General features: G+C 37.2%; 1 protein-coding gene across 5 annotated transcripts in view; it reads right to left on the bottom strand.

Annotated features, from left to right (window-relative positions):
- Positions 1-15939, bottom strand: part of LOC129745322 (polypeptide N-acetylgalactosaminyltransferase 5) — a 361703-nt gene that overhangs the window by 23792 nt on the left and 321972 nt on the right. For 4 of the 5 annotated variants that reach the window (XM_055738318.1, XM_055738323.1, XM_055738320.1 and 1 more), the window contains exons 6-8: positions 12343-12539; positions 12089-12266; positions 11819-11999 (exon numbers count right to left, since the gene is read on the bottom strand). In XM_055738318.1, coding sequence (XP_055594293.1) covers positions 11819-11999; positions 12089-12266; positions 12343-12539 — 556 coding nt within the window. Of the gene's footprint in view, positions 1-10494; positions 10676-11818; positions 12000-12088; positions 12267-12342; positions 12540-15939 lie in introns of all 5 variants that reach the window. The other variant, XM_055738319.1, reaches the window with a different exon arrangement.

Below are 15939 nucleotides of genomic sequence, written 5' to 3' on the forward strand. Positions count from 1 at the left end.
CCGGATTTTTTGTTTTGTTTTTGGCTGCATTTATAATCCTTGTAGAACTAGAGCCATTATAATGGGGTCGCATTTGGCATACATAGTTAAATGGGAAACATACGCATTAAGCAGGCAAAAAATTCAAAATAAAAAATCAGATACGACTTCAAAAATTCGCCGTTTTGAAGATAATATGAGGCCCTCGGAACCATAGGGATATAAGTGCAAAAATGACCAGTTTTGGCATGATTGTCCGTCCACATGTGTTATTTGATGAGATGCGCTTCTTGTACGTTGATGAACACATTTGAAGTGAATTTTTCGAATTAGCATAAAACTGTGTATGCAACTCGTTGCAAAACTTATCATAAAAATATAATTCAATTTATCATATCTATAGCTAAATCAACTTTACCCTTATAAACCCTTAGTTGAATGTACTATACTTATAGCTGAATGAAGAAGATCAATCATACGATAATAGTTGAATCTATTTTATTTATTGTTGAATCAACTATACACTAGAGTGCCCAGAATGACCCGACTTTTGAAAAAGTTATGCGCTGCAGGCTAAAATTGAACCTTGGCGTAGTACAAGATCTCATGCCAAATTTGGGCCAGATCGGATCACGGGAAGGGGTCGTTCAACGAGCCTGAAATTTGTATGGGATTTCGAGACATTTTGTTCGGGAGAAACATGAAAAACCAGTTTTTCATTAATAACTTTGGTTTCCGTCTGCCGATTTCTTTCAAAAACGGGTTTTCTTAAAGCCTAAATTATGAAAAATATTTATCCGAAGACTGCATTTCAATAAGAGTTAAGATAAAAAAGTTATTAAGCTTTTTTAACGGTGGTATTCAGCACTGTTAATGAGGCGTCAATATGTTCGACCGCCTCGACTCATTAACAGTGATGAAAACCATCCTTAAAAAGATAGTCCATTTTTGAAGCCTAACAACTTTCTTCTCTTAACTCTAATTGAAAGGCAGTCTTGGGATGAAATATTTTGAAACTCATAATTGAAACTTTAGAAACCCCGCTTTTAAAGGCCGACGGGAACCAAAGTTATTGATGAAAAACTGGTTTTGAATGTTTCTCCCGAACAAAATGTCTCAAAATCCCATACAAACTTCAGGCTCGTTGAGCGACCTCTTCCCGTGATCCGATCTGGCCCAAATTTGACATGATATCTTGTACTAGGACTAGGATCAATTACAGCCTGCAGTGCATAACATTTCACAGGTTTTCAATTTCCCATACAAATTTGGGGGAGTCTATTATGTATGCAACTCGTTGCAAAACTTGAAGCAAGATAGTCGTTGTAGTTTTAAGTGCTTAAAAATGGGAATTTATAAAAGAAAAAACCAGATTGTCTACCCCCCCTCAGCCCCCCCAACGCTCTCAAAATTAAAGAACTGGACTTATTACCCCCCTGAATGCTCTCAACGCCCCCTAGGGGACGGTAGGGACCACTGTTCCAATTATTCTAGCTATTTTTATCAATCATCAAAGTGTAGTTGATTTTTACGCATTAAATTATAAATATAATAGATTTAACTATAAACTGCTAATTGATTAAACTATAAATATGTTAGATTCATCTACAATTGAATAATTGAATTCGGGCATTCAACTATAAATATAATAGATACATCTACAGACTGTTAATTGACCTTCTGCAATCAATCATAAATATAATAGATTCAACTATAATGGTATAGTTGATTCAACTATAAATGTGATAGATTCAACTACAAATTGCTGATTGACTTCCTGCAATCAACTATAAATATAATAGAATAAACTATAATAGCATAATTGATTTAACTGTAAATATGATGATGATTGAACTTCAATTGTATGATTGATTCTACGCATTCAACTATGAATATAATAGATTCAACCATAAGATCAGAGCAGCTCCCGACACGAAAGGAGCAGAACGAAAAAAAAAACAGCAAGGCCAGCAACAGCAAGTAAAGGTAAGCAAAAGCATCGACAGCACAGGGGTGATTATTATGATTTAATAAATGTATAAATTGTGTGATAAAATAAAATTCGGAAAAAACAATGTAGGCGAATCTACAATATATATAGTTGACCTCTTCAAATCAATCATAATAATATAATTGAATCTTTCAAATCCATAGCTAAATAAACTGTACCCTTATAGTTGAATCTATTTCATTTATTGATCAATTCATAAAATCAATTATACACATATATTTGAATGTATTATTTGTTTTATAGAATGCACAAAAACAAACAGATAATCAACTATATATATATAGTTGAAAGCTTCATATTTATAGTTGGTCGAGAATCAATGACAAATATGATTGAATATAAGTGGATTATTGTTGAAAATACTATACTTTTCTTTCCGTGATAGTATCATAGAATATTCAATGATTTTAATTTCTTTCAAGACCTTGTGTTTTGATTTTTTTGTTCATATATAAGTTTATAGTTTTGCATATAACTGTTGATGTGTGATACGTATTCATGAAAGTGACTGAAACATTTGCTCTTGGTGCTTTCAGGGACGAACGTCACTGGAACTGTACAGATGTGATATTTCTATCGGTACCATTTCGTAGCTATTATTTGTCCCAACTTAAATGTGCTTTTAAGTATAAATTTACAAATCATTTGATTTGGGAAGATTTTTTTCTGTTAAAGTGTGAATTGAAATAGCTTAATTTTTTACACGGCTCAAAGTATAAAAACGACCAATTCCTTTTTGAAACCACTCAACCATAAAGTGTGTTTTTGTGTTAGTGAACCAATTGCATATTTTGAGGCAGCATTAATGGAAGAAATGAGCAATAAATATTAGCAAAAGTAGATTATTCCAGATAGAATGATAACCCTCAACCAACCCCCTCCACAAAATGCAATGCAGGGTGTTTCATTGAATCGAGAGCGTATAAATTCCTCGCGCTTCTCGTACGAGTAGCAGTTGCAGCTAACCATATTGAAAGTCATTATTCACAAAGATCTATTGGCAAAAAGTTGCTGAAGCTGTGAGGTTTCCCCGCATACAACTTTTGGATGCACCAACATGAAAATCGAAAAGCATCAACGTACACAATATCTATTAAACCGGATCGAATTAGGAATTTTAGTTTATCTGTATCACTTTACACTTTAGGTGCAATATAATTTTTCTATCTTCCATTTTAAAACAATAATATCTAGCAGGAAATGCCTTGGTTTAACAAACGTAGAAAAAATAATTAAAATTCTATAGAAAAAATTAGAGCCGATCTAATGTCCATGTTGCACCATATATCGTTTCGATCGACAAGGCGAATCCAGGGGGGAACGACACAGGATGATGAAAACGAAAAATGGATAATATTTTATTACATGTTTTATACGCTCTCTTCGGTACGTGGTGAATAATGATTTCCTGATTGGTTGTACCTACTCAATGGCATTTGTTTCGGATGGAGCTTAACCACACTACTCTGGCCTAGCTATAGGATTGCTTACAAGGTACTTATGTCAGAATAAGGCAGAGACATGCAAACATACAAGTACAGAGGTGACATGCGTTTACAAATACGAATAAACATTGTTAGTACAAATGGATGAATAAATATAAAACAAATAATGTTAAATGCTTACTGTTCCAACTCGAATCATGACAAAGATAAAATGTAATAAAAATCTGAAAAAAGAATTACGGCAACAGCTCATTTAAGACTATAACAATTACCTATTAGAAATAGCATGTGATATAACTTTCTGTAACGAATCCTGAGAGTCCATCACAGTGGAAATGGAAATTTTTTCTCGAAACGAAACGGCTGGATATATTTTTCGATGAGAGTGAACTTCAAGTCCGATCTGCCCTCGGTTTTACCGATATTACGTCGTAAGGAGGCAGTGCTTTCGCATTTCTACAGCGAACACCCCATCAGGATTATCTCAGGATGTTTTCTACACATCCACTTGGCAAAGGATGTATCGTAGATGATTAGTGATCGTTCAAGTCTCATCACACTTTAAAATCACTTTGATTGTGAATTAAGATGTCATTTAAGGCCTTTTACATTACAATAAATTTGGGGTTCTCTATGCCTTGAACCTGGGGCCAATGAAGACAGACTGTTCTGAGGATTAGAGGAAATCGTTAGAGGTAATGTTCGAAACTCAAAACCGTATTAAAAACCGAGTCAGCTAGAGGTTGACCTTTCCATATCCCCGATTTACCCGAATTTGAACCCAGTAATATCAGCATATTCGTCCATTTAACGTTGTTCGATGCAGATCATTGCTTCTGCCTCGTAACACGCAGCATTCCTTGTCCTCCTATTGAATCTCCAAAATAAATTCTCTTTAATTTTTGGTTATCTAGGGTTTTCATTGTGGTCTATCTGGAACTTAACTCCCTCCATCTCAATGCCTTTATATCCTTACTACAGTTACTATTACTAGAATTTTCACCTCCTCGATTGTCTTGTTATTGATCATTGCATTGTCAGAAAATTGAAACTTCAGTAATGACACCTTCTAGTTATGAAAGGCGTGTCAGAGATCAGGTCCGAAGTATGAAATACTGTCTAGAGATCAATGACCGCCCATTGAGTGACACTCACATAATAATCATTGTTAAATGTCAACGAAAGTGTCTGGGTTAGAAAAGTGGAAAAGTGGATATCGTTGGACGAACTGCGCAATATCCTCATGTCGAAGCGACTTCGGTCGAAAAAGGCTCCGGATCCAGATGGTATTCTGGAAACTGCTTGGTCTCTGGGCTAAAATGCTTAATGAATACAGTTAGAAAGCTTCTGGAGAAGGTTATCATGAAATGCATCCAACAGTACATAGATGGATGCATGCAGGACTTTCCAACAATCAGTTCGGCCTCCAAGGGCGATGCACAGTTGTACAGATTCAAGAGAGTCAATTCTTCAACAGTGTCAGCAGCTGGCCAGCGATGACGTCGTCGCTCATAAAAATGAGGATATTGAAATATCTTTGCGAACTGGTGGAAAGCTATTTCTGGGACTACAAGCTACTACAGTACTTGAATAGTGAAATACTCCAGCAAATGGAGCTCTTAGTTCCAATAACGCAAGGATCGATACTGGGCCCCATTCTGTAGAATATTACATTCGACATGGTGCTTACACTGAGGAACCCAGATGAGGAGTGAAGCTATAAGGATAAGGTAACATCTTCTACGTAACGCATGCCGTCGATACGCCGCGTTCGTGTGGAAAAAGCTCTACCATCGTGGAGTATCTGAGTAGTGCATTTTCCAACGATAGAAGCTACGGGGATAATGCTGTACCTTCTTCACAGTGGAAGTTATTGGGAAAAGAGTTATTCAACGAGCGCTGAATACTTTCGGGTAGAGTAGCTTTCGACGCAGGGTGAGACAAATGGTGGCGAACCTCGAATCCCGGTGATAAGAAGTCGGACCTCGAGTCACTAGAAAAGAGGTGAGGCTTCGAGTCTCTAAGAGGAGAGGTTTTTGTGGTCAACCTCTAGACTTAATGCTAAGAGGTCGGTTCTTTAATCGCAAGAGGAGAGAAAAGGCCTTGAGTCGACAAAAGGAGGGATATACGTGTTGACCTCGAGTCGTTAAAGCAGAAATCGGGCCTTGAGTCGTGCAGAGGAGAGGTATGTGTACGTTAACCTGCGAGCCAATGCGAGGAGGGGTCGGATCACGAGTCGCTAGTGGAAAATTCAGGTTTTGAGTAGTAATGATGAGAAGTATTGCTGAAATTGGTATATGACTTTGCCTTGGAGCGTAGACCTCCCACCTTTAACAGATAGTGTGTTAAACAGTTCGATGCGGGAACTAGATTTGTGGCCCGAGGTGGAGATTAGGAAGTAGGAAGTATACATGGAGTATATCACGAGTCTTTCCATTGCAGCAAACTGGGATACACGACGTATCGTGCCTTGGGCTGCAATCCGTAAACTAGGATTTACCCTTGGGTTTCCAATTAACTAAAAAAGATGAGTAGTGAAGATCTTAGGGTTGCCAGCCAAGGGGCTTTGAGGGAAAGACTTGATCTGCTGTCAGATGTCGTTGGGGAGGTTGTTGGAAAGGAGTTATTCCGTAGACGGGGAATTTGAGTCAGTGTAGGGAGACGTCTTCGTCGGGATTCATCCGAGTCGTTACGTTAAATCTCGCGCGTGTGTTATGTCAAGCACGAATCTAAATAAGATAAGCTGCTCTGGACTACCACACGATGGGCAGAAGGTGTCAAGTTTCGAATTCTCGTCAAAAGGTCAGATCTCAACTGACAGAAGGAGACAGGCCTTGAATCAACAAGAGGAGGGTTATTACGAGAATAGATCAGATCTTGAGTTATTAGAGGAGAGGTCATGTCGCAAGTCGTTTAAAGGAGAGTTAACAAAAGCTGAATCCACTGAAATGGTCTCGTAGGTAGTAGAAAGAACTACACTCGTAAGAAGACGTCTCTAAGATTGAACTATGACAGTTCGGCATGACACAGGCCAAAAACTTTCGATGAACGCTCACAACAGCCCTCATGTCGTGTAGAGGAGAGATATTTGTACGTAAAATTCGACTCATTACGAGGAGGGGTTTATTCGCGATTTTTCAAAAGAGAGATCAAGCCTCGAGTCGTCTAGCTATAGCTATAGAGGAACGGTTTATGTGAGAAACTGAAGCCATTACGAGGAGAGGTCGATTCTCGAGTCGTTGGGCTTTCAATCGTAGTAAGAAGAGGTATTGCTAAAACTAGTTTCGTCTATGGGTATGCCATGAAGCGCACAGAGTATGGCCTCCCACCATTAAAGGACAATTTAAACAGAGGCCTCAGGTGGAGTTATGGGAAAAGTAGGTATACTTACTGATCCATTGCATCCAAAAATTCAGAGTAGCAAACTTGGGAGACGCAGTGGAGCGCCATGCCTTGGAATGCAATCCGTAAACGAGGATTTACGACCTGGATATTCAACTGTTAAAAAGGGAGTGAAGATGGTTGCTTTTACGGATGATATTTACCCACTAACGACGAGTTCCTCGATAGAAATTATCTTTCTGACTACCTGTCCAACTGCTGGATTGCTCTAAAGTGGAAGATTGATCCTTCGTATGATCCCAAACGTTAAGAAATGGATTTAGAGGAAAGGTGTTAGCCGCTTGGCGGTCGGAGGCCCCAGATGCACTTTAGGGCCTAGGGGTATACAAGAATATACCGTGAGTCGACCCATTGTATGTATGTATGTATTTCAACCACCCAGGTAGCAAGGCACAGCCAGTAGCAGCGAGCAACTATTGCTTTGCAACTTGTTCAAGATTCATCAACTAGATATATTCAAAAAGTCTTTGAATGGACTGTTACAAGGGATAAGAAAAGTAAGCAGAGGCACTTACATTTCTAAATAGGGGTAGGATCGTATGGTCTCCATCGAAAGTACAAATTAAATATACAAGCGTCTGGATCAAGCCGTTGCAACGCACAGCGCTCAGCTGGGTGGGGAGACGGACCCGTCCTCAATCCACGATCCCTTGCTGGTGAGGTAACCCAATGCTCTCCTCAAGAATCGCTTCAATCAGATGCCCGGATGGCCCAACCCAAAACCCCAAAAATATGACGATTTTATCATGAAATAGTGAGATTAAACAATTTATAATCAGTTATCAAAAATAAAACAAATAAATACTGAAAAAATTTAATGTTTATACCGAAGAAAACTAGCGAGATCTTAAGTTAAAAGTCGTGAGTAAAAACAGATCTCGTATGATTTTATTTTAAATATTTTTTTTCTATTTTTTATTTTGATAGTTTTTTACTTGATTTCCATGAATAATTAAAAAATTGTTTTAATCTCATCATTTTTTCAGATATAACAGATATTTGGATAGTGTAATCAAAAGGAAAATTATTCCACTCACCTGTCAAACCGGATACTGACCTTATTATGTGCTTATATCTACCTTGATACCCATATAAGCCCCCCACACCGTTGCATTGTTATGGAATAAACAAAATTATGAAAATACATGTTTTATAGATAACAAAACCCTAATCTACATAAACTCGACGGTTTATTACTGTTGTGGATTTAATTACACTAAATTACTACCAAATCTATCAATGATTTATTATAATGAATATCGCTTTATTACATTTTTTTGCTTTGCCACTGGTTACATGGTGGGAAAGATGTACTTAGTCTTTCAATTGATTGTCTCTAAACAGAATATTTTAATCATAACCTCGCCTGCAAGAACTATCCTTAAACCGTTATCTATAAACTTACTCTTTTCAAACATTTTCATATTTAAAAGAAAAAAAGTCACCCTATTACTGGTTTTCTTTCAAATCATTATCACATACACACACTACTCTTTCCAAACAAAAACATCGCACAAATGAGACGGTACAACAATTACTATGGTTCTGGCTGGTTTTTCTCGTTTCACACTTGCACGTTAATAAAAAAAAGTTGCAGCGCGATTCATTTCACATAACTTATTTGGAATATTCTCTTCTAGCTTCAACCACTGGAAATGTTAGCGAGGTTTTATAAAAATTCATGCTCATACATACATAATTCTATCATACAACACTATGTGCTAGATTTGGACTACATGTTCGAAATCTACTTCTACCTTAAAGCTATTGATCTGCGCCTTTAATCCTATATTTCCCTTTCTATCATCTTTTTCTTTAAACTCAAAGTGTTAAGCTAAGCAAACAATGTAAAAACAAAAACGAGTTTGGCTCCTTAAAACCTTAAGGTATGAGCCGTTTCAAATAAAGAATTATTAAAAAAAAAAAACACTATGAGTACCTTAGTACCTATTATGAATTTTACTTGTTTTTTTTTCAGAATAATAAAATTACCACGCATCCCATACCAATTGGCTGTTGAAATTATCTTTTTAAATTCAGTCTGCATAAACATCTTCACAATTTAACCATTTTTTTTTTGTTCAATCTTCTTCCGGGAAAAGTTTTTAGTCCACCCTATCACCCACACATTGTGCTTCAGAGTTGGGATTTAACTTGTCACTCACTGCGCTCACTGCACGCTACTCTCGCGCAAGAATTCTACGCACACAAGCTTGAAAAAAAAAAAAAAAAACATCGCATCGTTGCTCTGCTCAAAACCAACGCGCTTCTGACGACTCTATCACTCTCTCTCTCTCTCTCTCTCTCTCTTCATATTTTTACCGGTTTGTACATTTACACACCTGATTACATATCTTCTGACCAACCTTCCTAAAAACCAATTTCGTCATTCCCGATTCCTTAAACCCCCGAACATGTAGGTACACTAAATTCTATCAACAATCGGCAACATGACCTTCAAGTAAGTAAGTAAAACGACTCCGCGTAGAGTTGGGCGTACAACTCTACTTCACGTTCCGACCCTTAAAATCGTCGTGCTAGCTCAACAACACACACTTATGCAACTTTTGCATTTGCAGCCACTCTTGGGAAGAGCAGAATTCTTGAAATTAAAATCTGAAATTTCACACTTTTTCGCGGCGGAACCTTAAAGTCTTTACGAAAAACCAACAGCAACAACTATCACTAGCAAGAAAAACCTTCATTGAATTAAACCCGACTAATAATGCATGATATTTTTCGAAATAAACGCGGACCGGAGCACGAGTTTCTTCCAAGCGGCCGTGTTGCCATCACTCGAGCGCTTCTATACCGTGAGTCGACCCATTGCACATAAATTCCTTTAAACGAATTCGTTGGAATGAGGTATTCAATGCAGATTTCAGTGGTAGAATAGAGTAATCTTTATTTATGTTTCGTCAGTCTAGTCATTACATAACTACACAGATCATTAGCGATTGCTATTATCGCACTGAATTGCGAATTGACCAAAGAATGTGGAGAACCAAAACAGTATATTGATTCTGCTTGATGCAGTGGATCGTTCCGATCCACAAAAATTTGCATGCCGAAGGATCCGAACGGTGAGTTTCAACAGAATTTGATTCACCTTCTGGGATATCAAATAAACAAATACCCTCTTGGGCCAATAAATCGTAAACCGTCTCGTGAAATGCTTTGGCAATTACTTGAATAAAAAACAACCGTTTTGAAACTCCTTGTGTTTGGAATAATATCTACGACAAATCTATTCCTCGAACCTTAACATTTCTGTTGAGTGTCTCACGATATGGCCCTGACAGTCTATAGTAAGCTGATGAGGAAACTGCGTGTAGTTAATAGGAAGATTATGAATGTTAAACAAAAGGTGCTCTAGTCCGGCTTTTTCATAACAGATGTCGTACTGCGTTCTGAAGCCAATTTTGTTAAAAAAAAGCTACCCAAAAACTTATAAGAGAGTTTGTATATCTTCAATAACCTCAAAACAACATTGATGCATAATAGAATGAAACTTCAAATAAAACGTAGTTTGATCTGAGCCATGATTCGAACTGGAACTAAAACAAAAAAAAATTGTGCATGCGTGTAAACGTATAAAAAGTAGTGGGTAACAGCATTAATGGTAGTAAATCTAAGAAAATAAAAACATTATTAAACCTGGGTTAATATTGTAGTAAAATTCACTCCATCCGTCCAGCCACACCTCGGCCAGACGAGCGTTATTCTTGTTAACAATCTGCGACGTTCCGCCGGGGAAGGAATAGGGCGTCGATTTGCGGAACACGTGGCCCACCCTGGAGCAGGGTGCTATTTCTAGAGTACCGCCGCACATCCACACCTAGGGTGGATGCATTTGGATTGTTTTTTTTTTTGGTTGATGTATGGTTAGTCGAAACACGAAATGTTTGATGAGCGAATTAAACCAGGGATGGCCGGGACATTTGGATGTTGTTGCAATAGGTGTTGTTGTTGTTGATTGGCCCGCCCAAAACGGTGGAAAAGAAATGAATGCAAATTCTATGAGTTAGTGTATTGTTCTACGATAAGAAAGGGTGTTTTAGCTAGAATTGAAAATAAACAACGAAAAGCTTGTCTTGCGGTAGCATGGCAGCGTGGAAGTAACCCGGTGATAGAAGACTCCAATCATTTCTTAGCCTGTAGTTTGTTAGGAGAAAAGGAATATGAATCAGTTTGAATACGATGCAATTATTGGTAACACATGATTAATCGACACTAAAAAAAGGAATCACAACAGCTCAAACTTCTACGAAAAAAATCGTGTTAGAGTTTAAAACCTAGATTAATATTTGGTTTTAGAACTTCTTCGGGACTCACAAAGTTCATCATCATTCAAGATCAGCCCTTCCTTATGTAAAAAATCGTTAACAAATTCACACGTTTAACTTGATGTTAGATCACACATGTTACTGGAGATTGTACGAGCACAAGGTTCGGTGTTTTGGCGGTTTTCGTGAAATTTTTTTGGGAGCAATACCTACAGTGAAGTTATCAAATCACACACTGTTAACTACACAAGTTCCATCATCTGAAAGTTTTTATATTCGAATAGAGTCTAACGCAATTCTCTTTTCCTAAGTTCGGTTTCGACTAATCCGGACCGATTAGTTTTGTAAAACTAGAGAATGTAAGTTCCACAACATTGGGTGTAAAGTTCGTACAGGTAAAACACTCCAGGAGCAAACGTAGGGAAAAACGAAATAGTTTATGTTAGAAAATGATTGTCGGGTCGAAAACGATTAATAATGTTTGGCTGAAGTACAGAATAGTTAGAAACATACTTTTTCAAGGTGTCTCAAGTGCCATATCGAGCAATTACATATCGGTTCACTTAGGCAAATCGATCTGTTTATTTTAGGCACTAGAGAAACTTTGAACAAAAATGTCTCATGTTATGAGGTATGAATCGGACTGATTACATGAAAGAGAGGAGGAACCCGACTAAGATTGGATCAATTCGAACCTGGGCTCATCTGGTAGTAGAACTCTTTCCACTCGTCTAGCCAGACTTCGGCAACGCGGGCTGCATTCTTCAGTACGATGTTAGCAACGCCTCCCGGGAACGTGTACGGCGATTTGTCTCGGAAAACGTGCCCCACATGGGAACAGGGAGCAATTTCCAGGATGCCACCACACTGCCAAATCTAAGCTCAATCGATAATAAACAATTTATAAAATTTCCGAGCTTAAAAACAAAAACGGAAGCTGCTAAATTATCTTAAATTGTACTTACCCTGAAAGACATTTCTAGATTTTCACCTCCCCAGATGTCCATACCTTCATCGTACGAACCGATCTCATAGAAGTAATCTTTATCGATCGAGAACAGACCACCAGCCATGGTGGGGGTCCTCAGAGGAGCTGTCCGATCGTGATTCCTTCGCTGCATCTCCCGGGTCGGCACTCGATACCTGTTTTAAATATTTTAAAAGAAACTGAATCAATATCACAACCAAACGATCGCCAAACACTTTGAAAAACCCTTACCATCGGAAATTGAGCTTCCAATTGAACCCTCCCCAGGTTTGATCGGAAGCCGTCACGTACTCGAAGGTTTCGTCCGATATCACATCGATGATTGGGCACACCACCGTCCGGCGGTCTAGAACGATTCTGGCCAGCAGAGGTTCCAGCCATCCCTCGGTACACTCGCAGTGAGCGTCCAGGAAGGTGATGATTTGTCCCTGAAAGTGGATAAAAATAGAGGGAAAAATTGTTAGCACAATCAAAATTAAACTGGTACACTTTCGCTAAGATATATATAATTTTGTAATGTTTAAAGTGGTGAATATCAGTGATAGAATATAATATCTTTGATATCACTCTAATATGTGTTTTGAGTCTATTTGGTTGAATAATTGTACTGAATCAAAGCAATTAAAAGATTCCTTTTAATTCAACCACGGTAAACAGGTCGATTTTTGAAAAAATCGACTAAATCCCAGAAAGTCGATTTTTGATCATTTGTTTTTGTCGAGATAATATCAAATTCTCCAGATTCCTTTTTTCTTCCAGATTCCTTTTTAAAATTCAGAAGTCGATTTTGACACATTTTTTTCCAAGGTTAAACCTGATTTCGATGTGTTATGCATTTTTAAGTCATTTGGCATCAAAATAAAAAATCCGATTTTTGCGATTTCATTTGGTGATTTTAAAGGGTCAAAAACCGAAACTTAGAGCGCTTTGAGGCACCCCTTAATGAAGCCCGAATAAGCTGAAATTATGTACAGGTCAGTTTTTTTAACCAATCTTCAAAAATCATGATTCGAATATGATATCTGTTTTTTATCTACTGAATCTTCAGAAAATACTCTGGGGGAAATTTTTAACGTAACCAGAACTTGGTTTTTTTTATGTAATTTGATCACTTCTTCAGTCGTCAAACAATTGAAAAAACTGTCGAAATACTTGGATTGATAAAAAACATGATACAGAATAAGTAATGATGAATAAGTAATGATATGAATAAGCAATTGCTTCGGAAGCTATTACTTAGCTCGAACTTAAGAATGGGAGAATTTTAAGGCATTTGCCTAAAAAAGTATGAAAAATCACAATGAATCATTCACTTTACACCTGCTCCGGAAAAAAAACTGTTCATGCTAGTCGAAGTATTTGACTCACGAAACTGCTCGAAAAAAGCTAAAATAATTGCTAGTGATTTATTCATATGTATGTATGTTGTATGTTGGTAATCCACCATGGGTGCACGGATTCACCGCAATTTTACCAAAGTATGAACACTTCTGCATTCTTCGTATTAACTGTTCTGGATATTTATAATGCAGAATTCCCCATACCCGGCACCATGGCTTCGTGTTCTCTGTTGTGGCTGTGCGTACATCGTGTTAATGTCGGTGTTTGTTTTGGATGAATATTTCAATCAGCTCCACAACTATTCAAAAATTTATAAAAATTTACAATTTTTTAAAATTTTCATCAGGTATTCCGGCATCCGTGTATATACCTGGATAGTTGGCAAGTGATTGAACATTCTACACAATATATTTAGTTATATAAGCAAAAAGGAATTTTCAAATACCTTAGATATCTTACCTTGCTGCCATCACTCTACTTACCTTACCTTATAACCTCACTTTTTCTTCTTCTTTGGACTACTTTTTTTTCTATATTCAACGTAAAGTAGCCTACGTTTTTTTTCCTTCAATCGACTGATCGAACCTATAGAACCCCGCTTCTGAATTGCTAGTGATTTATTCATATCAGCCATTAAGCTAATTTACAGACTAAAATTAGAAATATAACCGTGCATTTTAGTAATTAGTGTCTCCTCTAACATATTTTATTCTAGAAAATAACGTTTCCGTTTTTTAAGATTTAGATATTGGCGAACATCTGTAGAAAGAAATCCTGAAAGATATTTTATTTATTTAACGCAAGGTTTATTAAAGGAATTTACCTATTCCATTTTTTTGTCGAGTGTATTCATACATTGGTACCCATTACACTATATACGTTAGAAAGGAAGTAAATCGCAGTAAAATCTGTGATTTCACAGTATTAAGCACATTTTCATCACAGAATCAGTGTCACAGATCACAGAATTTTGAATATTTTCACAGATTTCAAAACATTGTGCTATACTGTTAGCATTGTCTATAATTGTGCATTTTTTTGCCAACATTTATCTTTGAATGCTAGCTTTCATTCGTGAAAACTGGATTAGCTTGGTAATATCAATATTTTTTTCCAAGAATATTGTTAAAAATGCTATTTGTGTTTTTTTCATCACTTTTCAATGAAATTAATGGAAATTGCGTCACAGATCTTTATGGGTAAAATAGCAGAAAAACAGAATTTATTTATTCAAAAACACAGATTTTGTTCGGCAACCTTGCCCAAGACCCCGTAAAAGAAAGGCATGGAGCCTTTAAAGGTGACCGCATCGGCGAACATCTAATTCTTTTTTTGAGTTAAGACCAGGGTTGCCGAAATCCCAGAAAAATCCTTAATTTCATATAATTTTCAGGAAATTTTTATCGCAAAATGCAAAATCTATAAATCACTGATTTTTTTTTTTTAAATTACAGATTTCACAGACTTTAAGAATCCTTTACATTTTTTTACTGTAAGGTACCCAAATCAAACGTCAGGTAGAACAAATCTTACATCAAATAAATGTTCAACAAAAATAAAAATATCCTTTATTATTACAATAACAGGAATAGAAAGCATTCGTTTGTTCTTCTTTGCGTTCGTGAAAATTTAAAAAAAATATGAATTTCAGTACCCTAAACAGTCGGGAATTAACTACACAGCAAATTTTTGCCTCGATTTCCAGCTGGAAACGTCCAGCAATCCAATTTTTTCTGGAAATCAGCAAACATTTTCGACATTCTTTCAGAGTATTCTTAGCACTAACTCACCACCGTTATGCGAATCATACCTAAGTAGCTTGCCGAATCGTGACTTCAACCTTCCTCCAATTCTGGTTAAGAAATGCGCTGATCCGTCATCCGTACCTATTTCGATCATATTTAACCAATCGTTAACGGAAAGTACTTTTTCCACCGCGTGGAAAACCGCATCGATCACTCCAATCCTCAAATCCGGCGACTTGCATCGAGTGGAAACCTACCGAGGGATTTCAATTCAAAGCTGTTTGCCTAAGGTATTCGAGAGCCCCGTTTATGACGTACTTTATCAATCGGTGCATCACTGTATTTCTGAAGATCAACATGGATTCATGAAACGTAGATCTACGACCACCAATCTTATGACGTACGTTTCGAAATTGGTTACTAGGCTGGATAAACATCAACAAGTCGATGCAGTTTATGTAGACTTGAGCAAGGCTTTTGATAGAGTAAAGCACAAATTTGTCATCGAAAAAATAAGTCGGATAGGACTACCTGATTGTCTTTGCAAATGGATCAACTCTTATCTCATAGACCGAACTGCTTACGTACGACTAAACAACGTGAACTCGACGCCTTTTCGAATCACTTCTGGAGTTCCACAAGGAAGTCATCTGGGACCTTTGATCTTCATTCTTTTTATCAACGATCTATGCACAATCATTGAATCGGAGAAGTTGTTGTACGCCAACGATCTAAAAAAATT

This window comes from Uranotaenia lowii, chromosome 2 (assembly GCF_029784155.1).
Source record: "Uranotaenia lowii strain MFRU-FL chromosome 2, ASM2978415v1, whole genome shotgun sequence".
NCBI lineage: Eukaryota > Metazoa > Arthropoda > Insecta > Diptera > Culicidae > Uranotaenia > Uranotaenia lowii.